The sequence below is a fragment of the Garra rufa genome, chromosome 24 (assembly GCF_049309525.1).
Source record: "Garra rufa chromosome 24, GarRuf1.0, whole genome shotgun sequence".
Taxonomy (NCBI): Eukaryota; Metazoa; Chordata; class Actinopteri; order Cypriniformes; family Cyprinidae; genus Garra; species Garra rufa.
In genome coordinates, this window is record NC_133384.1 from 35199868 (window position 1) to 35212671 (window position 12804).

Here is a 12804-nt window from a genome sequence, read left to right on the forward strand (position 1 = left end):
TGTATGTCAAAAATATACATTTTGCATAATGTTCATGGTAATTTAGCAAAATGTTCCTGCAGTTCTCATTACTGAAAAATCAAAAATCAAAAAATTATCTCCATGATTTCCATCTCGTTCCCTCTCAGATTAGTAGATTCAATATTTTTGGAAAAATAAAAAATTACATTTTGCTTAAAAAAAATGCTACTAAATAGCAATTAAGCACATTTTCGAGTTCTCATTACATTATTTCTGTTTATATATGTGACCCTGGACCACAAAACCAGTCATAAGGTTAAATTTTACAAAACTGAGATGTATACAACATATGAAAGCTCAATAAATAAGCTTTCTATTGATGTATGGTTTGTTAGGATAGGACAATATTTGGCCGAGATACAGCTATTTGAAAATCTAGAATCTGAGGGTGCAAAAAAATCAAAATACTGAGAAAATCACCTTTAAAGTTGTCCAAATGAAGCTCTTAACAATGCATATTACTAATCAAAAATTACATTTTGATATATTTATAGTAGGAATTTTACAAAAAATCTTCATGGAACATGATCTTTACTTAATATCCTAATGATTTTTGGCATAAAAGAAAAATCTATAATTTTGACCCATACTATGTATTTTTGGCTATTGCTACAAATATACCCCAGCAACTTAAGACTGGTTTTGTGGTCCAGGGTCACATATGTGAACCTATAGTTTATATATGTGAATGTGGACCACAAAACTTGGGAACAAAAATACATTTTATGGGTCAAAATGATTGATTTTTGAAGTAAAGATAATGTTCCATGAAGATAGTTTGTAAATGTCCTACTGTAGATATATTAAAATGTAATTTTTAATTAGTAATATGCATTGCTAAGAACTTCATTTGGACAACTTTAAAGATGATTTTCTCCATATATATTTATATATATATATATATATATATATATAGATGATTTTCTCCATATATATATACATATATATGGAGAAAATCATCTATATATATATATATATATATACATATATATATATATATATAATTTTTTTTTTTTTTTTTTTTTTGCACCCTCAGATTCCAGATTCCTGATATCTCAGCCAAACAAAATATTAACCTTATCACTGGTTTTGTGGTCTAGGGTCACATATATGTTGTAATGCTTTAATTTTTGGTTATTTTAATTTAAAAATAAAAAAAGGTTAAAAAATGAAAATTTGGGGGCAAATGTACTAATTTGTAGTAAGTAATTAATAAGTCATATTTGTAACAATGTCATAATGCTATATATTGAAATGTCTCTAAAAGTAGGGAGGGTTTCTTTATGCAAAACACATAAAAATTGAGTAAAATGTGATTGGTATTGAAGGCTGTTTCTGCCACTGAATAAAAAAAAGGTAATTGCGACTTTTTATCTCGAGTTTACATCTCGGAATTCTGACTTTTTTTTTTTTCCTCAGGATTGTGAGATATAAACTTTTGCAAAAACAGTTGCAAGTTAAAAAGTCAGTATTGGGAGATATAAACTTGCAATTCTGAGAAATTAAGTCAGAATTCCGTGATATAAACTCACTATTCTGTCTTTTCTCTCAGAATTGCGTGATATATACTCGCAACTCTTTTTTTCTCAGAATTGCGAGATATAAACTCACTATTCTGTCTTTTTTTTCTCAGAATTGTGAGGTATAAACTAGCAATTGCGAGTAATAAAATCAGAATTGTGAGATATAAACTCACTATTCTGTCTTTTTTTCTCAGAATTGCATGATATAAACTCGCAATTGCGAGTTAAGTCAAAATTTAGATATAAACGTGCAATTCTGAGAAATTAAGTCAGAATTGAGTAATATAAACTCGCAATTATGTTATAAAGTTATTAGTTATAAAGTCAGAATTGCAAGACATAAACTCACAATTCTGACGTTTTCTCAGAATTGCATGATATAAACTAGCAATTGCGAGTAATAGAATAGTGAGTTTATATCTCACATTTCTGATTTTGTCTTTTTTTCTTAGAATTGCGTGATATAAACTTGTAATTGCGAGTTAAGTCAAAATTTAGATATATACGGGCAATTCTGAGAAATTATATCAGAATTGAGTAATATAAACTCGCAATTATGAGTTATAAAGTCAGATTTGTGAGAACTTGCAATTCCGAGAACATATCAGGCCTTTTTTTCACAATTTCACAAACTCACAATTCTGAAAAAAAAGGTCAGAAAATGTGATATAAACTCACATTTGCAAGAAAAAAGTCAGAATTGCTAGTTTCTATCTTAATTTTTATCCTATATTACGCATTTTTGAGAATTGTGAGATAAGAAGTCGCAAACGGGCAGAAACAGGCTTCTATACATTGGACATGTTTTTATAAAATTTCCTGATTTAAAAATATCCAGAAGTTTTTTCCCTTCAATTAGCAGAAAACATGTATGAAAGTGCAGATTCCATGCGGGCCTGAAAAGGACTATATTTAATTGACCTGGGAGCAATATTGAATGCCTAAACTCCTTTTTAAAACTAAAGCTCCATGTTTCGTAGAACTATACCAGATACATGTGCATATGAATGTGCTTCTACTTTCTCATAAGTGCACTTATGAATATAAACGTGTCAAGATCCAGCTTGATCTTTATCTGTCTGTTGTGTTCTTCACAATCCACAGTCCTGCTTCTGTGTTTAAATGAGTTTCAAAATCTTCCATTCCATTTGCGCTCGCATGATCCTTAAGCATGAAGTCCAGGAGATCAGTTTCATGTGAAATGATAGAAATCCTCTCTGTGTTCACTTGTGTCCGTCCGGCTAAATATCCACCCTGTTTTTGTGTGTCAGCATGGCGACTCCACATAGTCATTGTCTAGGCGCGGCCTGAAGGGTGTGGTCAGAGATCGGCTGATGACGATGACCGATGGAGACATGCAGTCGTCTCTGCGATGCAGAATATTCCAGATTAACATGGCGGCCGCTAGTGTGGCAAACAAGCAAGCTGTGATGTTAACGTAGCAGGCGTAGGACAGGTGAGTGTAGGGGCCAATCCTGTAGAACGTCACCAGACCGATCACCAGCACAAAACCTGCAGAAAGAGAGAGAGAGGATGGGATAAAACCAGCCAAAATCAGTCAATCTGTATTTTTTATTCCTTATTCCTTTATACACACTACCAGTCAAATGTTTTTGAACAGGTTTCTTCTGCTCACCAAGCTCGCATTTATTTGATTAAAAGTGCAGAAAAAACGGTAAAATTCTGAAATATTTTTACTATTTGAAATAACTGAATTCTATTTGAATATATTTTAAAATGTAATTTATTTCTGTGATTTCAAAGCTGAATTTTTTGCATTATTACTCCAGTCTTCAGTGTCACATAATCCTTCAAAAATCATTCTAATATTCAGATTTTCTGCTCAGAAACATTTATTATTATTATTATTATTATTATTATTATTATTATTATTATGTTGAAAACAGCTTGGTAGATTTTTTTTCAGGTTTCTTTGATGGATAGAAAGTTCAGAAGAACAGTGTTTATCTGAAATATAAATCTTTTGTACCATTATAAATGTCTTTATTATCACTTTTGATCAATTTAAAGCATCCTTGCTAAATAAAAGTATTAATTTCTATGTCTTCCCCCCCCCAAAAAAATATACTGACTCCAAGCTGTTACAAAAGCTTTTATTTCAGATAAATGCTGATCTTTGGATCTTTCTACTCATCGAATAATTTTTAAAAATAAACTTTTAATATACAGCATTAATTTAATTTTTTTTTTATATATATAATTACAAATATGCTAATTGAATGTCCCAGTTATCAGTATTACATTTTAATTAGTTATATAAAATAAAACAAATCCAGTTGTACTTAAATTGGGCTTTTATTGAAATGAAAAAAAAAAAACTATTTACCCCACATTTCATTTCTACATTTGATATTTTTGACATATTAAAGGCAGTGATCATAATTTACTTATCACATCTTTTTAATGAGTTATCAAGGGGAGACACTGCAGGCAAAAACAGTTTTTTTTCATGCACCTATCAAGTTTGAGATTTTGGGCTTTTTGGTTTTTCATAAAGTGTTTTTTTAGACTAGACTATTAAGTGTTTCTTTTATTGCACGTTATCTATTTGTGTCAATAGATTTCAATTACAATGCATATTTGTAAAGGCTGTTTTCTCAAAATGAGCTTTTTCTCTTACACTGAGCCATAAATCTCTACTTTACTAACACTTACACACACCAAACTTTACATTTTTATTCCTGTCTATATTCTGAAGGTTTTAACAGAGGGATTTGTTCATATATAATTTGCTTGATTTTATACAACATTTTATTCCCCTCCAAAATTTAAAAAAAAAAGTTTCCTGTCTGTTTTTTTTTTTTTTCAGAATTATGGAGTGACAAAAAATTAAAAGAAATTTGAAACTGACTTCATCCAGTGTTTAGATTTTTGTACTAGAAATGTATGCAAATTAGTACATATTTCATTAAATAATGCCTCATTTGCATATTTAAACCTAACATTTTAGAAAACTTGTAAGACAAAAATGTTCACAATTATCAAAGTAATCAATCAACTGAGTAAGTAAGGTGATAATGGCAGTGACCAAGCATTTTAAAGCATAATTGAGGCTTTGTAAAGAAAATTAGGTTGTGATGAGAATGAGAAACGTCATTGGCTTTCCTGGTAGACTTTGGTTGGAAGTGCATTTCTCTTGAAAACACCATTAGTATTTGTTTTTTACAAACCAAATGATTTCCTCTGGTTTTAGAGAGCATGTCAGACAGCTGACCACAAAGCCTGAACCCAGCGAATTCCTTTAATTCATCACGACCATAATAATAGCTCAATCTCCTTCCCTTTTGACTGATACGAGTTGGTTTTGGCTGGTTTTGACTAATAGAAGTAGTACGTCTCCCGCTTCCTGTAAAGACTCGGAGCGCATGTGTTATTAATAACTGCGGCCTGAAAACACAACAGCAGATTCCCAGAAATACAGAACGCAGAGGATGTGAGATGAATTCAGGGCAGGAGAGCAACGAAATGGAAAGAGTTACAGGATTCGGATCGCGTTACACGTGCGTGTTTTATTTAGGCAGAAACAAGAGCGAGCGAGGCGTTCGTTCGTTCTGTTTTTATTCTGAATGCAGCTTTTTTTGGCCCAGTGTCATCCCCTTTCCTTCCTTCTCTCCTCTATCCCTCCATTCTTCCTTCCTTCCCTCCGTTTCATTCAGTTTCATCTGACGATTCTTACTCACACACACTTGTACATTTGAACTGGAACATGATGTACAATAACAGGCTCGATTGAATTTATTTAGGAACAGATGTTTTTTTTTTCTTTGCTTCACGTAGTGCTCTCTCTGTCTCTGACTTACTTTCTCATGGATTGTTTATTCTTGAACATTTTGCATTTTGGAACTTTTTATTTGTAGTATATCCAAAAAAAAAACCTCTCAGATGTGTTTAGAAAAATTACACATGAAAATGCGACGTTTACAGACCTGATCCAAACTAAATCCATATGTCTCTAATCCAATTTTAGAAATGCATTTTAGATTGTATTTCATGTAGTCAAGTGGCACATGATTGGAACATCACACACAGCTGTCTGAATTCACTTATTTATACTCAAGTAGAATTCGGGATGCATTTAATTGTTTTGATTGTTGAGTTTTAGTGCATGCTTGAATCTCTTTTGAATGCATTACTGTAATTTAGAAATATCAAACACTATCTAGATTCAACTCCAATTTTTTATGTCATTTAGTAAGTTACATGCAAGCATCCATGTCCTAGAACAATGTTAGGGCATTGTTAGGTTATTCTGATTTTACTAATTTGTCATTACAAAAATTACATGTAGTCAGTAATTGATGGAAAGTCACGGATGGAAACATGAATAGAAATTCATTATAATGTCTGTTTACTTTTATAAAGCACTGATATAGCCAAAAAGGTACATTTTTATATTTTTATATATATATACATATATATTTTTATTTATTTATTTATTTATTTATTTATTTTAATTGTTTGTTGAAAATTAGTAAAAAAAAAAAATAATTTAGCTAAAATTATTTAAAATTAAAATAAGTAAAAATATTTATTTAATTAATTTATTTTGAAAATTAGTGTATAATAATTATTAATTAATATTTTTATTTTGGGGGTTTGCTAGGGCATTACTAGGATGTCAAGAAAATCTATTGGCTTTTACAAAATAGTTGCTACACCAAAAAGATGCTATTATGTTCAATAAGTAATAGTAATATATATATATATATTACTAAGTAAAATATATAAAATGTTATTATTTTTTTATTATTAGTTGTTGAAAATGGTTCTATAATTTTCAATAATTATTATATAAAGTCATTTTTTATTTATTTAAAATTTGTGTATAATAATCACGTTTTCATTATATATATATATATATATATATATATATATATATATATATACAGATTATATTTATATAGAATTTATTTTGATAAAAATGTTATACATTCATTTAGAAAAAAAGAGTAAATTTTCATTTTATGCTGTCTTTAATCGTTAGTATTCAGTATATTTATTTTTCAATGTGTATAGTGCTTTTAAAAACTTTTAAAATACAGCATTAATTTTATTTAACATTTTTAATTCATTAAAATTACTGTAATTTTTATGTCCTCGTTATCAGCATTAAATGTCAATTAATTATATAGAATAAAACAAATCTAATTATAACTAAATTTGGCTTTCAAAATCACTATAATGTGTGTTGGCTTTTATAAACAACTGCTATATTATTTGTAAATAAATAAATAATTCAGTATTTTTATTATTATTATTTACATTTTTTATTGTTTGTTAAAAATGAAACTTAGCTAAAATTAGTTTACATTAAAATGAGTAAAAATATTTATTTATTTAGAAAATGAGTGTGGGCGTTATTATTATTATTATTATTATTATTATTATGTTTCTAGCATTTTTAAACATTCTTCTACCAAGCAAATTGCATTAGCCTCACAGTATGCTGTTTACGGTTGCCAAATAATGTGCCTATTGCCCTTTTACAACAGTGGCTTAATCAGATTTTTGGTCCAAAACTATTAATTATTAAGCTTTCGCGCTCATTAACACAAAGTACCTTAGATAGAAAACTTAAGAGAACTTAAATAGTCCAAAAAAACCTAGCATCGAGCCATCATCTGTGTCTGAAGGAAAGTCCCTGTTCAATGGCGCTGTTGTGTGAATGTCTAGTCAGTGCACTTCTCTGATGTACATATGGATGGTTGATGGTTTCCCTGCATCTGATTGGTTTACTTCATGGAAGCAGTTAGTGCTTGTTTATAATTTATATTGTGGTATGAGGACATAATTGTTTTCATTTAGTCAGACATAGTCTGTCCCTAGAGATTGTGTAAACAGAGGCAGTATTGCGGGGACAGTTAATCAGGACACTTGTTTCCTCCACCCATCACACACACACACACACACACACACACAGGGAGATTCTAGACACGTCCTGATGAAACATGCTCCTCGGTGGCGTCACATACGTCCACTTCTCTTTCTTCCCTATTGCTCTACGCTTCTTAAAATATCATCAATTCCCGTTGAAGTCCGTGTCTAATAACTCTGACACTCGTTGGCCCCCTCCGTACTGTCACACTCCCCCTCCCCGTCTTTCCTCTGCGGCTCTGGGTTTGCATAACAGGTAGTTACAGACACTTCCTCGTCCTGAGCAGGGATATCCTGGCGCCTGACTGTCGCTCTCTGGAGCTGCGCGGCTGCCGCTGGTGCTCTGGACCCCCGTTAGCTAAATATAACTATTGTCACACTTAAAACGACACACTATCAAACCATTGTGCACTATTAGCTGGACTGATATACTTCACTAGTATTAGACCACCTTCGTAGCGCAACCACAGCCGTGGACGGCTTTGATGAAACTGAGAAGAACTTTTCTGAAACAAGACTGTCTAGAGCTCATTATCTGGCAAGGGAAATAAACAGAGTTTCTATTAAAAATGACCTGAGGTTAAGAAAACAACCGCTGTGATCAAAGTGAGTGAATAAAATGTGAGTGCCATAACGCTGGGGTGTTCTGGATGGTTGCTAGGGTGTTGCTAGGAGAGCATGATTATTTGAAATAAAACTGAAATTGCTTTATTGTTTATTTCGGTTTAGTGCTGTAAAATAAAATGTAGATTTTACTTTTACGGTATATTTTATTTTATGGTGAAACATTACAAAATAAATATTTTTAATTTTGTAACATTTTATAGTATTAATAATAACTGCATTTTAAATCACAGTCATAATTAATTGCAAATAGATTTTTCCCCACATCGTGCAGCCCTATGTCCTAGGTGGTTGCTATGGTGTTACTAGGATTTTTTTAAGGTGTCAAATTCACTGTTCCAACATGCCGGACACGTCTACCTGCTTGGAGCAGTTGAATGGGGTATCTATACATATCTATGATTGTTACAGTGTTCTGGGTAGTTGCTATGCTATTCAAAGTGGTTGTTAGGTAGTTGCTAGGGCAGGAGTTCTCAACTCTGGCCCTCGAGGTCCATTTTCCTGCAGAGTTTAGCTCCAACCCTAATCAAACACACCTGAACAAGCTAATCAAGCTCTTCATCATTACTAGAAAGTTACAGGCAGGTGAGTTTGATCAAGGTTGGAGGTCAACTCTGTAGGAAAGTGGACCTCGAGGGCCAGAGTTGAGAACCTCTGTGCTAGGGTTTTCTAGGGCGGAGGTTGCTAAGTGTTTGTAGGGCATTGCTAGAGTGTTCTAGGTGGTTGCTAGGGTGTTTTGGGTGGTTGATGGGGTTTTAGGTCATTGGTATGCTGTCCAATGTGGTTGCCAGGGTTTTCTAGGGTGGAGGTCGCTAGGTAGTTGCAGGGGTGTTCTGGTTGGTTGCTATGGCACTGCTAGAGTGTTCTAGGTGGTTGCTAGGGCGTTCTGGGTGGCTGTTAGGATGTTTAAGTCATTGTTGTGGTGTTCTGGGAAGTTGCTATGCTGTTCAAAGTGGTTGCTAGGGTTTTCTAGGGTGGAGGTTGCTAGGTGGTTGCTAGGGTGTTCTGGGTGGTTGCTTGGTGTTACGGTGTTTTAGGTCATAGTTAGAGTTCTCTGCGATTGCTGTGGTATTCAGAGTGATTGCTAGGGTTTTCTAGGGTGGAGGTTGCTAGGTGGTTGCTGGGGTGTTCTAGGTGGTTGCTATGGCACTGCTAGAGTGTTGCTAGGTGGTTGTTAGGTTGTTCTGGGTCATTGTTATGGTGTTCTAGACGGTTGTTATGCTATTCTAAAAGGTTTCTAGGACTTTGCTTGTGCTTTCTATAGTGGCAGTTGCTAGGTGGTTGCTGGGGTGTTCTGGGTTGTTGCTAGGGCATTGCTAGTGTTTTAGGTCTTTGTTATGGTGGTCACTGCAGCTTCAAAGTAGCTGCTAGGGCTTTGCCAGTGTTTTCTAGTGTGGAGGTTGCTAGGATGTTCTGAGTTTTTTTTTTATAATAACTAGTACCATCAGTTTGTAGATCATTACCTACAACACTCATACACTCAAATCAAATGTCCATTCACTAATAGTCCATCAACAAGCATGTTTATGTAAGTACGCAGGTTAGCATTTAAACATCTATGCAAATAGTATAAGTATGCAGAGACCATGCACAATAAAACAAGCTAGCATCACAGCCAGCACACTTTTTAATACACCAACAGCGGGTTTTAAAGAGACAGGCCTGCGTACGTCCCAAATGGGAGTTGATTTAATATGTGAGCGGGCCTCTGGCCAGGACTTTGTTGTTTCCTGTTGAATTGTGTGTAGTTTCAGGCTGCTGTGCTTTGTTGATGTTTGTTCTGTTATAGATCCTCAAAGCTCCATCTTTCCTTTCTCAAAATGCAGAACAACAAACACAGGACAATAGAGGCCGTATCTCTGAGGACAGACGGCTTGATATTGAAGAATTAATGTGTTGTTTGAAGATGGGCGTGTGGTATTTGCGTCAGGCTTATTGAAGCTCCTCAAAGGGTCTGTTAGTGTTTGTTAGCGACGGGTTTGAACACTCACTGGCTAACTGGAACAGGGCAGCGATGGCTTCCTCCCACCACTGAGAATCCTGGGTAATGGGGGTTATCTCCAGTAACCCAAACAGGAAGATCAGCTGACCAACGGTCAGCGCCACCGTAGCCATCATGTTACATGCCCGCATCATGTCAAACTGAACTGCAATCACAAAAACAGAAATATGAATGATTCGTAAGTGACTCATTTGATTTGCATGTACATGTATTAGCGGAGGAGTGTGTTCGCGTGTGTGTGCGTATAGGTAGAGGATCTGAATCATTGTAAGGAAGATCCAGCTGCAGATGTCCATAAGACACAACTGTGCCAATGTGGGTGTCACTTCCTGAAAGACAATCCTTCACTGTGTCCATCCGTTTCCTATTTCTAAATCAGGAGAGATGGACAGACGTGCCAGGCTGCATGACACCGGCCAGCAAATCTCTGCTTGCTTGTTCTTCCAGTGATAGTTGCCATGGTTTAATACTAGCCAGACGTCAAGTTAATGCCAAATTAAATAAAAATGAGCTGTAGACGTCGAGAACTCAAATTTAAAGGAGAGAAAACTATTGTACATAATATTTTAAGACTGCCATTTCATATGGAAGCAGTTCATTAAAAGTTTGTAAAAATTTTGACACTTTTTGGCAAACTGTTTTTTTTTTTGGGGGGGGGGGGGGGTTCTGAGTAATCACAGGTATCTGCTCATTTTAATTCATTTATTGAATTATTTATTTTAATGACGCATAATACATTAAATAAAATAAATACATTAAATAAATTGGAAAAAATATTATAAATATATATCAATATTATTATTTTTATTTTTATTAATTTTGAATTATTTAATTATTTTGAATTATTAAATTAATGTTATTTTATATTGTATTTAATTTTTAAAATTAAATGTTTTTTTGTTTGTTAAATTATTCTTTTTTCATTACATTTCATACATATTATATATTTTTTTATTTTCATTATTAAATGTGTGCGCTTGTATATGCATATAAAAATGTAATTAAAAAATGTCATAAAATTAAGGTAATAAAATTTAATAACATAAAATAAAAATGTAATAAAATTAAAAAAATAAAATTGCTTACGTTATTTATACAACTGAAAATAATATAACTGATTAAATTATATATAACATCATTTATTCAGTTATATTATTTTAAATTACTAAAAGTTTGTGTGTGTTTAATAAAGATATTCAATTACAAAAAAATAATAAAAATTTTATTCAACATATTGGAATTATTTATTTTTAAAATTCATACATATAATAATATTATGCATTATTTATATATTATTATTTTGTGTGTGTGTGTGTGTGTGTGTGTGTGTGTACTATATATACATATAATATCAAATATATATATATATATATATACACACATATATTTATCACCGTTGACTGACATTTCTAAGTATTTCAGAGTATTTTTACTAAACATGTCATTATGTAGTTGTTAGTCACATTTTTTGTGTTTTTTTACAACTCAGTAATTTTCAATAAGTCATGCTTAGATATTATGCTTACAAAATTATGCTTAGCTCTGAAGTTCTAATGTATCTAATGTATCTAAAGTATCTAATGGTTTCATAAATAAACGGTATCCATGCATTAAAATGACCAGAAATCTGTTTGCTGCAGACGTTGTATTAGCGTCTTTTCCCTTACACTCGAGTTGCATGACAGACTCACGTTTGACAGTGCTGCGTGACTCCTGATACCCCGCGAGCTCCGATCCCCAGCTGAGTCTCTGGCAGGCTGTGGGCTCGTGAGTGTGCGTGTCAACCTGCGCACACGTTCTCCAGAGCCCCACGCTCCGCCGCCGTCCGTCCTCCAGCACCTGCAGCACCCAGTTGGAGCTGAACGTCGCCACGTTGTTGAGCACCAGAGACAGCAGGGCCACCGCCGCCGCCACCATCACCAGCCTGCGCACGGCCATACACCCGCCGGAGCGCCCAAATACCTAAAACGTCCACGGGTACACGTGCACGCTATGCAGAAACGCAGAGCGGCATGAACGCTGTAAGAGGCTAGCTAGAGGACATCGCCACTCATTCTTGTGTCTTGAGGGTCGTTGGGGCTGCGGGAGTCTCTAACCCTCTTCCTCAGAGTCGGGGGTCACTGCTGCTCGTAGGGCTGGACGCGAGACCTCCAAGGCCATCACATAAACACACGCTTTCTTCAAATCGCTCCGTTCCTTGCTGCTCTCTGCCTGTCCGTTCCTCCCCCTTTCTCCTCCAGATGTGCGCTGGGTCGTTTTTTTTTCTCCTCGTCTCCCTGCTGAGGAATGTCTGCGTGATGCGGTCTCTGTGTTTCTCGTTATTTCCCACACTGGCTCTCTTATCTCAGATTACTCGTCCCAACCAGTTTCCCATGTTCACGTGCGAGCGTGTGCGTGTTATATCCCTGAAAAGCTCAGAAGGACTGGGATGAGAGGGTCGGAGTGCTTGGGAATAAGTTCTCTCTCTCTCTCTTGGTCGGTGACAAACACGTTACTCCAGCTACAGGATGTGTTTCCTGGAAGGAAAGCAGACAGAACAGAATGCAACACCCGTCCTCTTTCTCTCTTTGACTTAGTGGGCTGGTTATTAATGGAGCAGGAGATGAAATATCATATATTTACAGGTGTTTGGTCTAGTAAAAATGAACTATTAAAGTTCAGTTTGCTTTTTTAACATTGATGATTCCATAAAGAACCTTTAATATCCATGGAATCTTTCCATTCCACACACTCTTACAA

General features: G+C 34.3%; 2 protein-coding genes across 2 annotated transcripts in view; one reads left to right on the forward strand and one right to left on the reverse strand.

Annotated features, from left to right (window-relative positions):
* ift140 (intraflagellar transport 140 homolog (Chlamydomonas)) overlaps positions 1-12804 on the forward strand; it is a 40356-nt gene that overhangs the window by 15549 nt on the left and 12003 nt on the right. The window lies entirely within an intron of this gene.
* On the reverse strand, positions 1026-12531 carry tmem204 (transmembrane protein 204). Its single transcript, XM_073830920.1, has 3 exons — positions 11757-12531; positions 10055-10210; positions 1026-3056 (listed from the first exon to the last, which is right to left on the reverse strand). The coding sequence occupies exons 1-3, from the start codon at positions 12001-12003 to the stop codon at positions 2812-2814; spliced, it is 648 nt and encodes a 215-aa protein (XP_073687021.1). The 5' UTR covers positions 12004-12531; the 3' UTR covers positions 1026-2811.